The sequence below is a fragment of the Osmerus eperlanus genome, chromosome 10 (assembly GCF_963692335.1).
Source record: "Osmerus eperlanus chromosome 10, fOsmEpe2.1, whole genome shotgun sequence".
Lineage (NCBI taxonomy): Eukaryota > Metazoa > Chordata > Actinopteri > Osmeriformes > Osmeridae > Osmerus > Osmerus eperlanus.
In genome coordinates this window covers 8,743,727-8,762,932 of record NC_085027.1, presented here as the reverse complement: position 1 = coordinate 8,762,932, position 19,206 = coordinate 8,743,727, and the positions used below count along the sequence as shown (strand labels likewise).

At 46.5% G+C, this 19,206-nt stretch overlaps 4 protein-coding genes across 6 annotated transcripts; 3 read left to right on the top strand and 1 right to left on the bottom strand.

The window, feature by feature from the left end:
* On the bottom strand, positions 1-7,593 carry thap11 (THAP domain containing 11). The gene is made up of 3 exons (XM_062471973.1): positions 6,613-7,593; positions 1,463-1,610; positions 1-1,291 (listed from the first exon to the last, which is right to left on the bottom strand). The coding sequence occupies exons 1-3, from the start codon at positions 7,463-7,465 to the stop codon at positions 991-993; spliced, it is 1,302 nt and encodes a 433-aa protein (XP_062327957.1). The 5' UTR covers positions 7,466-7,593; the 3' UTR covers positions 1-990.
* A 124-nt stretch (positions 7,594-7,717) lies between these two features.
* On the top strand, positions 7,718-12,568 carry cenpt (centromere protein T). The gene is made up of 14 exons (XM_062471966.1): positions 7,718-7,899; positions 8,293-8,403; positions 8,517-8,640; positions 8,753-8,906; positions 9,024-9,117; positions 9,264-9,394; positions 9,480-9,543; positions 9,705-9,850; positions 9,993-10,850; positions 11,009-11,332; positions 11,425-11,524; positions 11,628-11,783; positions 11,936-12,040; positions 12,289-12,568. Exons 2-14 carry the CDS (start codon positions 8,315-8,317, stop codon positions 12,416-12,418), a joined length of 2,475 nt encoding a protein of 824 aa, XP_062327950.1. The 5' UTR covers positions 7,718-7,899; positions 8,293-8,314; the 3' UTR covers positions 12,419-12,568.
* Positions 12,569-12,729: 161 nt separating this feature from the next.
* gfod2 (glucose-fructose oxidoreductase domain containing 2) lies at positions 12,730-16,751 on the top strand. 2 transcript variants are annotated; one of them, XM_062471974.1, is made up of 3 exons: positions 12,730-13,030; positions 13,869-14,230; positions 14,887-16,751. In XM_062471974.1, exons 2-3 carry the CDS (start codon positions 13,978-13,980, stop codon positions 15,810-15,812), a joined length of 1,179 nt encoding a protein of 392 aa, XP_062327958.1. In that variant the 5' UTR covers positions 12,730-13,030; positions 13,869-13,977; the 3' UTR covers positions 15,813-16,751. The 2 variants fall into 2 exon arrangements, with proteins under 2 accessions (XP_062327958.1, XP_062327959.1); XM_062471975.1 differs by having other exon boundaries at positions 12,730-13,034.
* Positions 16,752-17,064: 313 nt separating this feature from the next.
* Positions 17,065-19,175, top strand: LOC134028428 (uncharacterized). Of its 2 annotated transcripts, none has more exons than XM_062471976.1 (3): positions 17,065-17,471; positions 17,950-18,390; positions 18,482-19,175. In XM_062471976.1, the coding sequence occupies exons 1-3, from the start codon at positions 17,213-17,215 to the stop codon at positions 18,880-18,882; spliced, it is 1,101 nt and encodes a 366-aa protein (XP_062327960.1). In that variant the 5' UTR covers positions 17,065-17,212; the 3' UTR covers positions 18,883-19,175. The 2 variants fall into 2 exon arrangements, with proteins under 2 accessions (XP_062327960.1, XP_062327961.1); XM_062471977.1 differs by having other exon boundaries at positions 17,079-17,456.
* The last annotated feature ends 31 nt before the right edge of the window (positions 19,176-19,206 follow it).

Here is a 19,206-nt window from a genome sequence, read left to right as displayed (position 1 = left end):
TAGAGTATAACCAGACTTGTGTTTTATTAGTAAATGACATATTACTCACAATGACAATTACGAGTATATTACTTATATAGCAGACATGAAAAAAGTAATTAAAGAATTATGCCAAAGAATTATCTTGCCCTTTCCCTCATCATTACAATTATCATGAGAGTGAAGCTAGTTCAAATCTACCCCGACAACCCACACAGTTTAGACTGAAGAAAATGTAGTATGAAGAGCAGGAAGAGAGAACTCCCTCAGAAGGAGGGAGGAGCAGGAGGTGGAGAACTCCTTCAGCAGCAGGAGTAAGCTGGGAAAGAGCTTCTTCAGCAGGTGGAGGAGCACTAGAGGCAGGTGGGTGATTACTCCCTACAAAGGAGCAGGATGAAGTGGAAGAGAAGCTTCTCAGTTCAGAAGTTTCATCAGAGATACCCGCTTCACAAAAACATCACTTTGATGATGCAGCAAGCAGCATAGCTATCTAACAGGTTTAAGGCTATACCTACCAGGAGCATACAGTTAGAGTTAGGGTTGCGATTAGGGCTGCGATTAGGGCTAAGTACCAAAAACATACTGTGTGCATAGAGTTCTTACCACCGACAGTTAAGATATTGAAATGACTGGAAGGATGAAGAAAAAGGAGCCAGCTGTCATTTAACTGGCCTCAATAGACAAGAAATCAGGCACAAACTCCACCATCTAAAAATGTTCAGTCCTTTAAGTCATTATTAAAGTCATTATTAAACCAGCATGTGACGTTGTATTGATAGACCCACTGAGAACCTGAGAGACTGGTCTGCATCTGTATGGTTTTTTATGTGAACAGGGGATGGCACTCTTCCTAGCAATGAAAATAAAGGAATTACTTCTCAAATCTCGTTCTTTTTTTAAATTAATCCCTGTAAAAGACTTTGTGTGTGGGAGGGATGGGTGTTTGTGTGTGTGTGTTTGTGTGTGTATGTGTTTGTGTCAGACGAGTGGGCTCCCTGAGCCCACAGAGGGCTAGGTCCAGAGCAGGAGAATCAGAGAGGTACATGCTGGGAGTAGAAACACAGTGACAGCAGGTCCATGGCATTGTGTGTGTCCTTTCAGAGTTTCCTGATTGGTCTGGTCTGACGTGGGCGGGCTCTGGGACGGAATGGTGCTGGGGGCGACTGTTGTGCGGCTTGCACACAGGTCATAGAGGTTTCCAGAAAACTGTGTCTTCCTGGACTCCTGTCTGAGAGATTCCCACACACCTGCTGCATCTCCGGGGCAACCAGCTAGGGCTGTGTTTGCACACACATGGAACGCATCCCATGACCTGAGGAGAAAAAAAATGAGATGACAAAGTGAGACAGAGATTACCACATGAGACAAAGGGTCCTGGAGCACAATTTGAAGAGGTGTGAGGAAATTCGAACAGTAACAGGACAAACAAGATCACCTACAAAAAAGTGTCAAAGTGAAAGGAGTAGGGCGGGGGAGGGCTCACCTGCACACTGTGTCGATGTCCTGCGTGTTCTGGTCGTCCTGTGACTCCCCGAGGCTGTCTCCCAGGGAGACCAGACACTGGGCAAAGCTCTTGTAGATGGACGCACAGGATTTGGGGACGGCTGCAGCTGAGCTCTGCTGGGTCAGACCTGCAGGGAAGGCATCAATAGATAGAAGTCATTGTATATTCATGTTTCTCAGATAAGAGATGTTAGTGTGTGTGGGATTATCAGTCACAGTCAAATCTGTACAACACACATGCACAACTGTATTGGCAAACATCCAAATGTACGCACACGCGCTGATAAGCATGCACACTATTAAAGAGTATAAAGATTATATCAAAACAATCCTGTAGTAGCGGGTCAGGGTTTAGTCTGGGATGAGAACACAAAGCTCCATTTTGCAACACAGTTGTGTCATGCTCCTATCTGTCACTGTCAAATGTGGCCCTGCCTTCTGGTAGGTGGTTGCTCAGAACACAAACATGTACCTGGGTAGTTTTACACCAGGGGGGCAGTTGCAGCTACGCTACTCAGCACACAAGGGTTATGTATGTCTGATATAAGAAAATGAAATACTGTGATTGCTCCCTCCAATGCAAGCCAGAAGGGGCTCCTCACCACAACCCCCAGTAGGGACATGCTCCATATGTCCCACAACTCCCTGAGCGATGGGACACGCACACACACACACACACACACACACAGCCGTTCAGAAGATAAGAGCCTCTCACAGTAGCTCATTAGGATAAGTGCAACTTGTTAAGCAACTCTCATTTCAGAATACATTTAAAAATAAATATTATTCTACAGTTCCCGGTCTGATTTGGGTGTTGAGCACCTGCATTAATGCTCCAAACATAACATAGAAACAGTATGAAATAAAGAGCATAAACTAACCATATCATAAACATGGACTAGAAATACCCTGAGCTACAAATTTCCTGAGCTGCACTCACACACTCTCTGCCTCCAACCAATCATTCGTCACAACCATCACAAGCAATTTAAACCGTTCATAACCTTTGCAGAGGAAGGAAAAGGTTCTTACATAGACACAGTGTAACAAGCAGCAGGGTCACGGAGCTGGGATGACACCTCATACTCAACCAGACCACGGGACTCTAGACACAGCCCCCACACAGAGCCGCGCACACTGATGTCCTCCACAGAGCAGCGCACACTGATGTCCTCCACAGAGCAGCGCACACTGATGTCCTCCACAGAGAAGCGCACACTGATGTCCTCCACAGGGCAGTGCACACTGATGTCCTCCACAGAGCAGCGCACACTGATGTCCTCCACAGAGCAGCGCACACTGATGTCCTCCACAGAGCAGCGCACACTGATGTCCTCCACAGAGAAGCACACACTGATGTCCTCCACAGGGCAGTGCACACTGATGTCCTCCACAGAGCAGCGCACACTGATGTCCTCCACAGAGCAGCGCACACTGATGTCCTCCACAGAGCAGCGCACACTGATGTCCTCCACAGAGAAGCACACACTGATGTCCTCCACAGGGCAGTGCACACTGATGTCCTCCACAGAGCAGCGCACACTGATGTCCTCCACAGAGCAGCGCACACTGATGTCCTCCACAGAGCAGCGCACACTGATGTCCTCCACAGGGCAGTGCACACTGATGTCCTCCACAGAGCAACAAACTCCAATGTCCTCCACAGAGCCACGCACACTGATGTCCTCCACAGTTGACTAATCCCTGGGCGAGTGGTGCTGGCAGTGTCCCGGGAGGAGAGTCCTATCATCGGCCTGCCAACTCCAGAACAGCACAGCAAACAGCCTCACTCTCTGGATTAACACAGAGAGGAAAGGCTCACCACTGACGGCAAAGCAGGATGTGTGTATGTGTGTATGTGTGTTTGTTGTGGAGTGGTGGAAGACAGACTACAGAGAGCTCATGAGACTGGGGCCAAAGTCACGTCACAGCACACTGGATTACAGCATTTTCATTTCCGGCCTTTAGTATTAAGAACACAGAGACGAGGTAGAACAACAGCATGGATTAGATGTTAGAGAGAGAGAACCTTCGAAGATCGTCACGGGAATGAGACACCACATCAGGAAATGTTGCTGAATTCTGATTGATCTATGAGAGGGGTCCTGAAAGAATGCAGACAACATTGACATTTTTCATTCACAAATTCATTCATGAACATTTACACAGATTTTAAACACACACCCAAACATATCTATCTAAAAAAGGCATCAGGGCAGTCACTCTGCCCTGTTCCCACATGAGTAAATATGGTTTGGCTGAGTTATATTACGGGATATTGTGGGAGAAGCTAACAAATGGATTAGAGCCCAGAGTGGATTAGAGCACCCAGCCCACCTGGAAGAGCTTCACTTCTTCCTGAAAGAAGCAGCCTTGTTAGGGGCAAGACCCTTGCCTATGCATGAGACTGATACAGGAATACATTAGACCTGGAATGAATGTTTCTCTGTGTGTGTGTGTGTCCGTCTCCCACCTCTCTGTACCCCAGATGGCTAGCTCCATGCATTAGCAGATAAACCCCGCTCCGCAGCTGTAGAGGTTGATTCAGTCCCACAGAAGGAACGGTATCTCAGTGTTAATCTGCAGCTTAAAACAACCATTAACCCTTGTGCTGCCTTCGGGTCACATGACCCAAAGGTTCATAACGAACCATCGTTGTGTTTACCCAATTTTACCCAATACAAAAACAAATAAAAATAATTTTCTTTTAACCATCGCAATGTGGGGGGTCTGAGACAGCCCAACGGTTAAAAGAAAATGATTCACTTTGTTTTGGTATGTGGTAAAGTTGTCGCAATACGACGGTGGGTCACAATGACTGATGGGTCAGAATGACCCGAAGATAACACAAGGGTTAACCACTGAATAATCTGAATGCCTCTGGATTTACCTGGTATGGTTATGTGTTTGTGGGGGCAGACAACAGCAACTACACAGAGTGAGAGGGATTAGGGCATGGAATTGTGTCTGTTCTTTCACAAACACAATCCTCCCATACTGCTTAGCGTACATTGTTCGTTCACCTGTCTGTTAACAGTTCTGAAAGCTACACTCACACTGTCCTCTCCCACTAACCAAAAGACAATGCATTCAAAGAGTGGAGGGGCATTATAGACAGAAAGAGCATATGTATAATAAATGGGTTTGCATGCTGCAAGACCACTAGCAGTAGGCACATTCTACCCGTAGATAACAGAGGAAGCCTCCCAGATTCCAGGCCTCATAGTGCCATAGCCATCAACGCAGTAGGCTGGATAAGGCTGACACAGAGGTACTGCAGCTGGCCCTATTTCCTAACAGAGACTTCCCATCAGGGGGGACACGTGGCAGTCACTTACCATAGTCACGCAATAACCAAAGAGGACTGGAGAAAGGGATTGTCAATAAATAATGCTCTTTATATATATATTATATATATATATATACACACACAGACACACACACACATCCACGCTGACGTCATCATGCTGTTCGACTTTAATCTAGTATCATCCTCTCATAACATACGGAGCAGAAGCAGCAGATATATGATGCACACAATTCGCACTTGGTTTGACTCATGTTACATAATTAGGCTGCAAATGGGGTAGACAATGGCCTGACATGAGGCTGACGCAGACAGCAGACATAGGGGAAGAGACATGGAGGGGGAATGAAGAGACATGGAGGAGGGGGAATGGGAATGAAGAGACAGGGTGAAGGAGAGGAAAGATGGGCATGTTTGATTGACAGCCCTGGATAAACTCTTTACGTAACTCTACAGAGAGAAGAGACTAAATCCAGATGAGATTAGGATCAGGACTCTCTACCCTCGCTCCATCCATGCATCTCTCAAATAAACACATTATTATCATAACCAACATCTGATAAAGACGTTGACAGGTTGTTTTCACCCTTAATAAAAAAAAACTTAAAAAACACACATTTTATCTTTCAAACCTTGACTGTAAACACAGCAAATAGTTTTTGTTTCATGTATCAAAATATGAGTTCTGTTAGAACAAACATTGGTCAATAAAAACAGAGGAGGGTCCTGAGTGGGCTGCAGGAGAAGGAACCCTCAGGCAGGGTGTGTGACTCCTGTCACTAAGAGACTTGTGCCAGTCCTATCTAAACCCCCAGGAAACCAGGATGGTCCGAGCCCTTAATAGAACACGGCTCCCAAACCTTTTGTCGCACTGCCCTCTACAGGTCATGATACAGAGGTGCATTACAGGAATCAGGATTCAAATTGTTACTGTAAATGTCCTGATGTCCTTTCTTACTGTGCCTGAGTTGGTCACTTTCAAATCTTGATCCTTAGTTCTTTCATCTTCAAATTAAAATAAGCCTGAGTTTATACATGTTTTTACATGTACTGAATCACCAAATAGTTCTCCACAGTATCACACATATCACGCTCATAGTAGAAAGACCATTGGTTTCCATGCCGCAACGAAAGAAAAATACTCACAAAAATAAGCTATTTCCAAAAAGAAATTTACTTGAAAATGATATGGGTTTAGTTTCAGAACAATCGTTAATCACAAGTAGTCATAGCTGTCAGCTGAACAGTGAGACCAGGTGTCTAACTGAGCAGGGCTGGAAAGAGCTGCAGGCTCTCTGGGTGCCAGAATGTCCTCACAAGAACAAAGAACTCAGACAGAACCAGAACCTCTCCAGATTATACATATTAGGCCCATATCCAATCTTCCCCAGTCAAGTACACTGCAGAACCTTGTTGTGGAAGATGGCCTCTGAGGTGACAGACTGGTGCTGGAGTTAGAGGGGAGAGAAGTCATTATACAACCAAACATAATCCTAATTCATAGTTCCAAGACCAGTTAGGCAAATCTGCCTCAACATATTTTCTGAAAGGCTGCTTGCATGTTGTATAACTGTTTGACTATACTGAGTCAGGTTTATAGGCAACTATTGGATTATTACTATCAACTAGCTGGCCAACACATAGTGCCATTGGTAGTAGACAAAGAAGTAGTTATCTGCACTATTGAAAATAAATTGTCTTCGCTCATTTTGTACAAAAGATGGTTTGCGGCTCTGTCCATGGATTCCTTGGTGTCTTATGTTTGAGTCTTAGGTCGTACAGCTCATTCATATAAACTCATTACTGTTCATATTTCTTCCTACCAACTACAGCCATAGCAGCAGCTGCACCGGCGGACAGTAGCCGGTCCCGCTCCCGCACCTCCTCCTGCAGCTTGGCCTCGCTCACGCGCAACTGACGAATGGTCGCCTTCATTTCCTTCATTTTCACCTCCATGAGCGCGATGATATCCCGTTGTTCATTCAGTTTCCGCAACAGTTCAGCAGAAGTGGTGCCGGTGGTGAGCGAGTACGCGTGGTCCAGAGGGCTGCTGAGCACGCTGACGTACTGCACTGTTTGTTGGTGGGCAGCGGCCAAGGCCTCTATAGGAGATAAGGTCTCTCCGGCCAGGTCAGTAGAGCTAGAAACAACCGCTTTGAGGCAGGTCCCGTCTCCCTGAGCTGGTAGACTGGCTGTGCCAATATATTCGCCGTTCTGGTCTATTTGTACCACAGGGTTGTCGCTGTTTGAATTGGTACCTGTATCGCTCCCGGCTGTTTCTGTTGCAATGTGGGCACTTGAAACAACGTTGGTGATGACAATGTTGCCAGCAGGAGTGGAACAACGTTTAGGACTGGAAAGAGGAGCAGGGGTTGTTGTGGTCACCTTCCTGTTCCTTCCTCTGCGACTCTTACGTTCGTTCACTCCTCTAAGCGGGAAAAGAGTTGGAACTCGAATGGTGTACGTTTTTCTTCCACCAGCAAAATGAACGCTGCACACTCGGTGGCCAGTTGTAGGTTCGAAGGTATTGAAACAACCGCTCACCCCGGTCCGAGAGATATTCTTTAGCCAAACCTCCCTCTGAGTGGCATCCTTGGGAAATGTATAAAACCGTAGCTCTCTGTCCCGGTGAGAGTTGTTATAGCATCCAGGGACACAGCAAGTGAATCCAGGCATCTTTATTCAGACGCAAAGAAGACCAGTTCCTTATTATTTAGAAGTTTGGTCAAATTTATTTTTGTTTCGTTCTCCTTCGAGTTGTTATCCAGCTCAGCGGCCTTGAAGCGGAACTACACGTCCCACAATGCTTACAACTTCCTGTTTTGGTTCATAAACAGGTTGTCGACGCATAAAATTTAATTTCTTTTAAATACTTCCGCATATATTGAATTATGGAGACATCACACATTTCTAAATATATTTGTTTATTTTGGACATCATGGAATCTAAATTGGTTGACCCAGTATTCAGGCATTCGAAGGAAATGTCAACCAGAGCACATTGTCAATAAGAACTACAATTCCCAGACTTCAGTTCAAACCCTGTATTTACTCGCGAGAGAGACTTGAATTCAAAGGCGGGAGTCGGATAAACACAAAAAAACTGCCAGGGTAAGCTACTACAAACAATTTAGTAATACACTGAGTCAAGACTGTATTTTTTTTTTACAATATACTGTAAATTCCAGTTGAGTTACCTCGATTAAGCTATTGCTGTTTGCGTTTTCATGAGGTAGCGTAAAAAGGAGTTAGTGTAATGACGGTGTTAGCCAACCAGCCAGTTTAATTATGACATGAATACAGTAGCTAGTAATAGTGTGGACGATCAGTTGTTTCATAATATTGGAGGCTAATAACATTAAAGGGTATGACGAATGCAGGAGTCTACGTAATATGAATACATAGAAACCTGTACATCTGTTTTCTGATTGGCATAATACGTAAGTTGGCATTATACAGTTTGTCAGCTAGCTCTAGTATAACCATTACGCATTACTACAACAGATCAGACTCCGTCCGACAAGAAATGGATTCTGTTGACGAGGACTTGTCAGCTCGGATCCTCCTGAAAAATGTCCTTCATGCAGAGCCGTCCAGGTCTCCCGTTACCCGCAGGTAAGTCGTGCGGTCTCCCGGTAATTTTAGATTCAAAATAATATACCAGGCACTCAACATTGCCTCCAGAACCACGATGTTCTGTCCTGACCCTTGACTCACACTACTAGTAGGTCGTCGAAGGCTCAGCCCCCGGTCTCCGGCCCACGACATAGTGCCAGGCTGAGGAGGAGTGAAGCTGGAGCTCTGACTCCCCAGGAGGCCTTAAGACACAGTATGAAGCAGAAGCTCCGTGAGGTAAGGCACTGTAGAGCAACATGATCATCTGATGAACCCACCGCTACCACCCCATCCCCCCCACTGTTAGGCATTTCCAGGCTTTGCGTTTCATCATACTCATGTTTTCCAGAGCACTTCCAGTCTGTCGCTGCCTCCCAGTAAAAGGCGGACCGTGTCTACTGTGGTGAGGAAGGTAAACATACCTACCCCAACTGCAGTCTCACTTCTGTACCACGACGAGGACATTACACCAAGGCACCTTCTGAGGGGCATTCTGCAAACTGGTACGTTGATGACCTCTGAGCTTATCTCATTCAGTGTTGCTAGGTGAATTGAGGACTATATGAGTGCATACACTGCCTGTTGATCAAATCGCTATTTCCACCATCTCTTTGTATCAGAGCCAGAGACATCACTGCTCATACAGGACCGGCCTATCAGGAAGGAGCTTGTACTTCCTTCAGCAGACTCCAGTCTTAACAGCAACCGTCCAAGGTGAGCACATGCAATATTTGCTGAATTTCTGAACGACTCATTTCTCAACGTCCTCATTGGTATCTTTAGTTGTGTTTGACAGATGCTAACGATAATGCATGGGTTTATATGTGAGTGTGGTTTGATGTGTTGTTTCTTCCTTGTAGTACTGGGCTGTCAGGACTGGACCTGCCTGATTTGACCACGATGGACGTGGGCAACCCTGTGAAAGCACTGAGTAGAAAGCGACCACGCCGGAGCCTTAACGTTACAGCGTTCGAGGGGCATCTGGAGGATGGTAAAGTCAACATGTAGTATATTTATCAATTACAACAGCATACTCTACATTAGCTGTAACTTGTTTGGGGGTTACTTGTGAGCAGGTGGAGACCAGGAAGGTGCAAAATCTGCAGAGGACCTCTCAGCTTTGTCTTCCACTTCTTTGAGGTAAGAAGCTGCACAGCCTTACCCGTTCTTGTGTCTTATGACTGTTTCTATTTCCACGCTGTGATTGGTGAGCCGTGCCGAGTCAGTAAGACGTTAAACTGTTTTCTCCCAAGTTGACAGCAGTGAATGTAACTGTATGATTTTACCCTCGCCTTCTCTAGCTCTGTCACCCTAAGTCTGAAAACTCCCTTTGTTGACAAACGTCCTGAGATAAGGGGTCTTCAGAGGAAGGTGGAACATTGTCATAAAATCGATGTGGAGGAATTTGATGCAGCTGTTCAGAGTCGAGAGAGAGGTGGACATCCAGGTAAGACACTCTACAAGTACCCTCCTTCTCCTCTAGGTCTGTTCTGTGGGGCTACAAGCAGCACCACGTTATCTGTAGCAGTAAAATGGGCAAGCTTTTGACTGTCATTTGCTAAAATGCTTGTCTCACCTTTCTCGGACAGATTTGTCTGTTGGATTGCAGTCTCACTGTGAGACTGTGGAGCAAGAAGGCTTCACCTTGCACCTGTCTGATCTCAACGACCCTGACCTCACAAGTGATATAATTGGCAGCACAGAGCTCTATGCCCAACCTGCCACCATGAGTGAGACCTTCACCATCACACAGGATAAAGACACTGTTACCGCTACTCAGATGCAGAGAGACTTGGAGGGAGTGGAGGATAAACAGGAGGGAGAGCTGGGGTCTAAGGAGATGGAGCTAGAGGAAAGAACGGAAGGGATGTCTGGAGAAACTGGGCAAAGAGGAGGCTCACTGAGACCAGAAAGAACTGCATCACAAACAGAGGAAGTGGATTTTGGACGCTTTCTGACAGGGGAAGAAAATGCAGTAGGATCTCAGACAGGAGTAGGAGGAGAAAGAGAAGCAGCAGGAAAATCTCAGACAAGTGAAGAAAAAGACCCAGCCGAGTCTCAGACAGGAGAAGAAGAAGCAGCAAAGTCTCAGACAGGAGAAGAAGAAGCAGCAGAGTCTCCGACAGGAGAAGAAGAAGCAGCAAAGTCTCAGACAGGAGAAGAAGAAGCAGGAGAATCTCAGACAGGAGAAGAAGAAGCAGGAGAGTCTCAGACAGGAGAAGAAGAAAAAGAAGCAGGAGAGTCTCAGACAGGAGAAGAAGAAGGAGGAGAGTCTCGAACAGGACTAGAAGCAGCAGAGTGCGACTGGGAGGACAGTGGGAAGCAGGTATCAGAGCACTTCAGTCAAAGAGCGTTCCGCTCAGAAGGTGGGGCCAAGCTGCCTGTCATGATGGAAGGAGGGAGGGGCTATAAGAGCATGGGGGGGACTCTTCACCCAACAGATCCAGGTGAGTCCTCTACAATCAGTGGCAGATGATCCTCAGCTAATTGTAACACGCTTTGGTGGTGTTTATGGTTTTTAATAATGTTGTGCTGCTGGTCTGTTTCCATTGGAGACTGATTCATTAATTCAACTGCCAGTAAAGGTACTGTGGTATGTCTGTAGGTGGTGCTGGACGGAGGGCTGAGGGAGACCTGCCTAATGAGTTGCAGAGTGGGCCTGGTGCATCAGAAAGTGAAGACCTCCACACAGCTACCCTGGGCAGTGTCTCTCCATCACCGCACCACCTGGGAAACGAAGCAGAACAGGGGGGTTCCAGTGGAGCTGAGGACAGTCCTGGTCATGTGGAAGAGAACTCCATGCCTCCTCTCGAGAGGATTGCAGAACCAGAGTACCACACCACCAACAGAGATTCCTCTCCACTGCACCCCCAGAGCCAGGTGGAGGAGGAGGAAGAAGAAGAGGGAGAGGATGGGAGTGAGAGTGAAGGTTTAAACCCTAATGTGTTTTCCAGTAGAATGGATAGATGGATATGGGTTTGTGTGTGTTTTCTGTGGAGATGACTCCCTCTGTTGTTCCAGAGCTCTCTATGAAAACTCCTGCGTTTGTCAGAGAGAGAAGGAAAGCTCCGTCCCTGGACACCCTAGCCACACCCACTGTCTTCAGAGAGAGTCAGCCGAGGCAAGTCACAACTCACCTCAGATCACGTACCATTCCTTCATCAGTGGTGGGAGGTTTGTTATGAGTCAGTTGTGTGGACTAATATGTGTGTGTGTCGCTCCAGTGTGTCAGTGGGGGGGGTGAAGCCCAAGGCAGCAAGGAAGAAGCAGGCTGCCTCAACAAAAGACTCTGGGCTCCCTAAAAGCTACATCATGAGTGTGTTCAAACACTTTGCCAAGACCAAGGTTTCTGCTGATGTTTACCCAGTGCTCAAAGAGATGTAAGCAGCTATCTACCCTCATAGCACACTGAGCAGCAAACTACCTTCCTTCTAGCAGAGATTATAGGCTTTTTCAAATGATCTTCAAGTGGTTTCAGGATATTGGATACATTAAGTTTGATTACAATTAATATGCGAAATTGATTGTTCAGAATGGAGCGCTACTTTGACCGCCTCTCTGATGACTTGGAGACATTTGCTGCTCACGCCAAGAGGAAGACCATCGAGGTGGAGGATGTGGAGCTGCTGCTGCGCAGGTGTGTGTGTTTTCTTTGTGTCAGTTGTGTGCGCATTTCTGTGCATGCGTATGTGTGTTCAGTTCACTTCACTTTTTCATCCTGAAGGTAGTCAGGTGGTTTAATTCTAAAAGTGGTCGGGTAACTTTGTGTGCACTGTTACAGAATAAGCAAAAGTAATAACAGCCACATTAGAAATACATTGTTGAGTTATGTGTATTCTCATCTGTCGCAAATGATTCATTCCAATGTGAATTCCCTCTCTTTAGGCAAGGCTTTGTGACTGAAGGGACACCAGTGAATGTTCTGATAGAGAAATACCTGCCAATGGAATATCGCAAGCTCCTTATCCCAGTGGCAACCAGTGGGAACCAGGTTATTCCTAAACAAAAGAGATGAAGAACTGTCTGAAGACTTAAGGACATCAGCCTGCATTATATATCAGGCTGCTGTTGTTAACAATGACCATATTATTCTAGAGTTGTTTATTTGTTTGTCTTTTATATCGGAACAGATATCAGATAATAAAACGTGTCTCATTTTATATAACGTATTCTTATTTGTTGTATTCGTGTATGTTTGTAATAGTCGATGGTTGACTTGTGATTTTTTTTAGATTAAAACCAGATAAACGGTCAAATGTAGAATAATGTCAGACAGCGGATGAAAATGGGCGTGCCTGGAATTCTGTCTGTCGGAAGAGACTGCGCAGCCGCATTTGTGCCAAATGATCATCAGAGAATCAAACACGGATGAGCGAGGTTAGACTTGCAACAGAATAGTTCCGTGGACTGGTTGTATTTTATGTATGGTTTTTATTTATATCTTATTAAACTAGATTTATTCCCGATCCGAAAGGGTGTTGCGAGCCAGTCAATGGTACAGGCATTTTGTCAGTGTTGGGCAGTCATCTCAACAAGGGAGACGGGCACGGTAGAACTGCGATTCCTACGCGGAGGGAGGCGCCAGCTAGCTAACTAACCGGTTAGCTAGCGTATTTGCAGTCTAAAAGTAGGTAATGATTAACTAAATAATTAACCCAATATTCGTTTTTGACTTATGTAGCAGAAATATTCTTGATACAACCATTCACTCTGTCCTGAATCTTGCATTTCAAATAAGGTTTGTAGTTAACCATCACTATCACTATTGTTGGCTAGTTAGCGAGATTCTTCAGACAAGACATGTGTTATGTGCCATTCTGTCAGCCTTTCGGCAATACAAAATGAATATTTATTCTTATGTGATTAAGCTTAAATCTTATCTAGGAAGCGAGAATGTGTGAGTAACGTCAGTACAACGTGGTTGTGATGAATTTATGAGGTTCTTTGTGGTCACTCGGCAGGTGCACCCTCTTTTCTATTGACATGCTAATGAGCTCACGACTCCATCGCCAGATGGGCAGTGCATTCGGGTCATTTTTGAACACGAGTATTGTCATTCATTTGTACCTCACAGGCACCCGTAATAACCTGTCCTTATCTCTCTCTAGATAAACATTGCCCCATACTATCTCTCGAGTACTTTGTTCTTGGTTCAGTTTATTCTACCCAGGTAGTTTGAATATTTTTATGAACCGTATATGTATCGATCAATGTCAGATCTCACAGGTACACACAACTAAAGAACAGACACCTTCAAGACCAGACTCTTCACAGGCAGCTGGTTTTGAGCTTGTGTTGGGTGTGTCAGTGAAACCTAGCAGGAATGTTAACTATGGCTGTGGCAGGGTGCTTTCCCTCTTAAGACTACAGATAGCATGAGCTGGTTAATCAGGCACGCTGTCATTCAGTGTGTTCTGTGTTCCTCTTGTCTGTTCTATTATTCAGTTTATTCTCTTATCTTCCAGAAAAGGCCCACCTTGCCTGCCAGCAAGAGGGGTCTGGAGCAGAGGCAGCTGGGATGCTGTGAATGTTGTGAGGCTGGTCGTGGAGAGGACCGAGAGCCAAGCAGCAGCCATGTTGCCAGGCGTAGGTGTGTTCGGCACTGGGAGCACAGCGAGGGTGCTGGTCCCACTGCTGCGATCAGAGGGGTTCGAGGTGCACGCCCTCTGGGGCCGCAGTGAGGAGGAGGCGTGCTCTCTCGCCAAGGAGCTGGGCATTCCATTTCACACCAGCCAATCAGACGATGTCCTGCTGCACCCTGATGTTGACCTGGTCTGCATCTATATCCCGCCTCCACTCACGAGGCAGATCGCTGTGAAAGCCCTGGGTAGGACAACAAGCACTGGACACACACAACTCTCCAGTATTCCCCATTATATTTCTACATGGGCATCCATGCTATATTCTATCATACACACCAAACACACTGTTTTGCTGGGGTCGGGCCCCACCCAGGAAGTACAGTCTTCCTGCCCCCTCCTCCCAGGCTTAGGTAATCAGTCACGGTCTGATGTGGGTTGACTTAAGATACGCCCACCACTATCAATGCACTTTCTCCCATGTTCAGCTTCTCTTTATGATTCTGTCTTGCCGCCCTCTGTTTTCCATTTATCTCCCATCCTGAAGTGTTTTGACATTGTTTAGCTGTGGTGGAGATGTCATTGTTTAGCTGTGGTGGAGATGTCAGAGGAGGTGAGGTCAGCTTATCTTGTGGAATTCCTGAGCATTAACTTCAGCTTCCTGCTTTACTTCCTGCTTCCTGAGTGGGTCCCCATCAACCGACACCGCCCGATTGAGCTCAGCGGGGGGAAAGAACAGAATCAGATTGCATGTTCTTTTTTCCTACTGTATTGGCTTGTGGTGGGGCTCAAGGCTGGGTTCATGTGTCTACTCCCATACATGGACACAAGCACAGTGTAAATCAGAGAGCTCCCCCTCTCTCTGTAGGCATTGGTAACACTTGTCTCCCCTTTCTCGCTGCAGGCATTGGTAAAAATGTTGTCTGTGAGAAGGCTGCTACAGCCGTAGACGCCTTCAAGATGGTGACCGCCGGGCTCTATTACCCCCAGCTGCTGAGTGTGGTGGGAAACACGCTCCGCTTCCTGCCTGCGTTTGTGTCGATGCGCCAGCTCCTGGCCAAGGGATATGTGGGCGAGCTGCAGGTGTGCGACGTGCGCGTCTACGGCCCCAGCCTCCTCGACCAATCATACGGTTGGACCTGTGAGGAGTTAATGGGAGGGGGCGGGCTTCACACAGTTGGCTCCGCCATCATAGACCTGCTGAGTCACCTGACCAGGGCGCGGGCTCGCCGGGTGCACGGCCTTTTACGCACCTTCGTCAGGCAGAACAGCTCCATCCATGGCATTCGCCGGGTCACCAGTGATGACTTCTGCTTCTTCCAGATGCTGATGGGTGAGGCTAGCTCTGGCCTTGGCTCCGGTCCTGGCTCCGAGCCTGGAGGTGTGTGCTGCACGGTGACACTGAACTTCAACATGCCTGGGGCTTTTGTGCATGAGGTAATGGTGGTGGGCTCAGCAGGCAGGCTGGTTGCCAGGGGAACAGAGCTGTTTGGCCAGCTTAACGGGGCCAGTGGAGAGGAGCTCTTGCTGGGGGAGAGTGGCGATGTTGGGCCAGAGGGCCGGGACCTCCCCCTTCCACACCTGCGGGGCCTAGGCTCCATGGTAACAGCGCTGAGACACGCCTTCCAAGCACACGAGGAGCGGCGGTCATGGGCAAGGGGGCCGGTTGCTATGGCAGCGACATTTGAGGATGGGTTGTATGTACAAACAGTGGTGGAGGCTGTGAAGCTGTCGAGCCGCAGTGGCGAGTGGGAGAGCGTGGAGGTCATGACCCAGGAACCAGATCCCAACCACAACCTGTGTGAGGCGCTCCAGAGAAATAAGAACTGATCACCCTCCTTTTCTCACTGCTACACAGAGGCTCAGGCTGAGGGTTGTGTACTGTGTATACTGCGTGTTTACATTTCTAATCTTTTATCAAATGTACACTGTCTGGATTAGTGTCTTTGACTTGGCTGAATATAGCCACATATTTACATATCACTGTCTAACCACTGGTCTCTTTAGGAGAGTGAGTTTAAAGGATTCAAATTTAGTCTCACACTGGTCTTCACATCAACAATGTCGCTAATCAGCTCAGCAGCCAAAAGGATCCATCCTCCTGGATGTGGTAGGATTGAAACAGCTGTTTCTGTGAATATGTTAAGGCTGGAGGTAGAGGTGGGGAGATGGGAGTATCTTGATTTAGTATACAAGGTTACTGGCTTATTTAGTAAATCATGTTGCATTAGGTGCAAATGATGATTGCAACATACTCAGGTGTTTATCACACAGAAACCAATAATTTATTGCTTTCAAAGACCACGGCATTAGAGTTTAAGTTAATATGCATGCTCACTTGAATATATCACCTGATAAGTCCTTGAGCTAACCGTTTTGCAGTTTTTGACTTCAAAGTACTTGAACTATGCCCTTAATGATCAGTTTTACAAGTAATTAAAGTTCTGCTAATTAACACAAGTGTGCTGCTCTGGAAACCGTGTATATCTGGATTCCTGAGTGGATTTGTCTGAAAGATTGTACTGAGCTGTATTTATTTAAAGAAATTAGTTTGTGTTCTACTGACGTAAAGTTAGTTTGGTGTATTTAATGAGTACATGTTCAGTACATTAAGATGTACAGAGTTTTAAGACGCATATTTATATTTTTTGTGTAAGCTATTATACTTCACTTTGACCTGGTGATATCACTGTTTAACATGAGACTTTTGTCAGGACTGGTGCTTATACTGTTATTCTAATTAATAAATCCCCACCATTTCCTTTTGAAGTATATCCCAAGTGTTTAAGTGTGTGTGCGAATTTCTGTGATGTTATGAATTGTTATATCTGGGGGTCTTTATATATATAAACTGGGAGGCCTCAAACAAGGTAATCATACAGAAAAATGACTTTGTAACTAGCTAAATCGATCCATTCCATAGTTAATACTCTGTTAATAATTAGGAAAGTGACAGGACAGTATGCCAACAATATTTCCCTTTCTTTGTTTAAGTTGGCTTTTGTTTTAAAATATTTGTATTTTTGGGGGGCATGTAGTGACCAAATGCAACGTTTTAGTTCAATTACCAAATATTTGCTGGGAACATTTGTTCGAAGAGAGGATAGTCTCGTGGACATTCGTAGTCGGACAGCGCGAGATTTGGTTCTGCTTATACCACCATTACGATAGGGGGCAGCCAAGCATTTCCTACACAGGCCAACCAGTCATTTTGTAAACTGTTGGCTAAAATGGCTCCGAGAAAAAGAAGTGTGGTATGGACATTTTTCAGGGTTTTAAATGAGAAGAAAGTACACTGTTTGTTGTGCATGGAGATCGTCGTTTACAACGGGCACACCACTAACATGCTCCGGCATATGCGTACCAAACACCCGAAAGAGTTCAGCAGCGCGGCAACAAACATCAGGCCAAGCGCTGGGACAGGAGACGAAAGTGAACCGATGATTACAAACAGTGGAGACGAATACACTTCTGGTATGGTTACATATTGTAGGTAACGTTACCATTGCAAAACACCAAACCCCGCCAGACACTTCTGGTTAGCAACCTAGCCGGCTAACTAGTCCTTCTAAGTGAGTGTCCGCTGATGTATCAAAAGTGCGGTTTTGTGTTCATTTACCACTCGCTGAGTATCGATACACTGAAACCTACCTACCCAGCCAGCTTCGACCCGTGTATGCCGCTGATATTAGTACCATCTTTGCGCCTTTTATCTATTAATCCATTGTGGACGCAAGGTCTTCCATAACGTTATGCATTTCCTTCTGGAAAAGGGCCTAGACTGACTGTATTTTATTAAATTATATGATTATACATTACTAGTAGTCTATCCATGTAATATTAAACCTAGGCCCAGGGTGTTGCAGTGATATGTTTGGGGTTTGAGAAGACCATCCCCAGTAGTATGTTACTAGAACTGTAGTGGGTTCTATACGGATTCTAAACGACATGTCAATGTTTCTTGTAGTGGAGGTAGCGCTGGAGGAGGACCACCCAGTACAGATCACCACGGTGAATGAAGCTGACATAACGAACGCCATCAACGGAATCCTGAAGGCGGCGGAGCACCAAGCAGTGGAGGGCCAAAGTGAGGTTGTAACTGCAGAAACCCAGAGCCATGTGGGGAGTGGTCCCAGTCCATCAACACGGAAGTGGAGTTCAATATGGACTCACTATGAGCGCCTGGAGGACCAGAAGCGAGCTCTGTGTTTAATATGCTTAGAGAAGATTCAGCACCATAGCAGCACCAGCAATCTGCATCGCCACTTGTCCAAGAAGCACCCAGACGCCCATGCACGCATGGAAAGTCACAGCAAGAAACGCCTCTCTAAAGGTGCATACAGCACCCCTGTCAAAGAAGGCCAAGCCAAGCCCATGGGGAAGATGAGAGTGTCAGAGAAATATCAAGGTGAGTTTGGTGGGTCCATGTCTGTCAGGTGATGACTGTATTGTTGAAAAATTATGACTCATAGTGTTAACTCTATTGAAAAAACCACCAGACATGTTTGATGGCGAGGTGCGTGTGTTGGAGCGTGAGCGCGAGCTGACGGAAGCTCTGAGGAAGGCGCAGCAGCAGGAGGCGCGGGCACTGGAGCAGCAGAGGGAACTCCTGGACGCTCTGAGACGAGCCAACACCAGGGAGGCCGCCACCGAGAAGGAGGAGCTGGAGGCTCTGAGACGAGCTCAGGAGCAGGAGGCCCGCGCCCTGAGGAGAGAGAGGGAGGAGGCGCAGAGGGAGAGAGCAGAGGTGCTGGTGGAACGGGAGAGGCTACGAGAGGAGAGGGAGGAGCTGGAGCGTCTACGGAGGGAGGTTGGGGTGGGACGGGGCCAGCTGGAGGAGCAACCCACAGGGCTGTTCCAGGAACAGGGAGCGGTGATGGCCAAGGAGACTCATGGTTAGGGGGACGTGAACCCTCAGATTGTCAACAGTGACCTGAACCCTGGCTGCCATGTCCACATTCTCCCATGTTATGAAGTCTGGATTTAGAACCCCTCATCCCTTTATTTCAAAGGGAGGAAGAGGGGGTGGAAGCCTATGTCGCAGTTCTCAAGATGTAAAAATATTTTGTAACTTTTTTACAGTATATATAAGCCTGTAGTATGTTCTTGTTTAAGTTAAGGAGGGTCTGTACCTGTGAGTTTTGCCCATTCATTCCCCCTTACAATAAACAAATGGCTGTGAAAATGGGACTTTATTACTTATTCAGTCAAATCTGTCACTGTT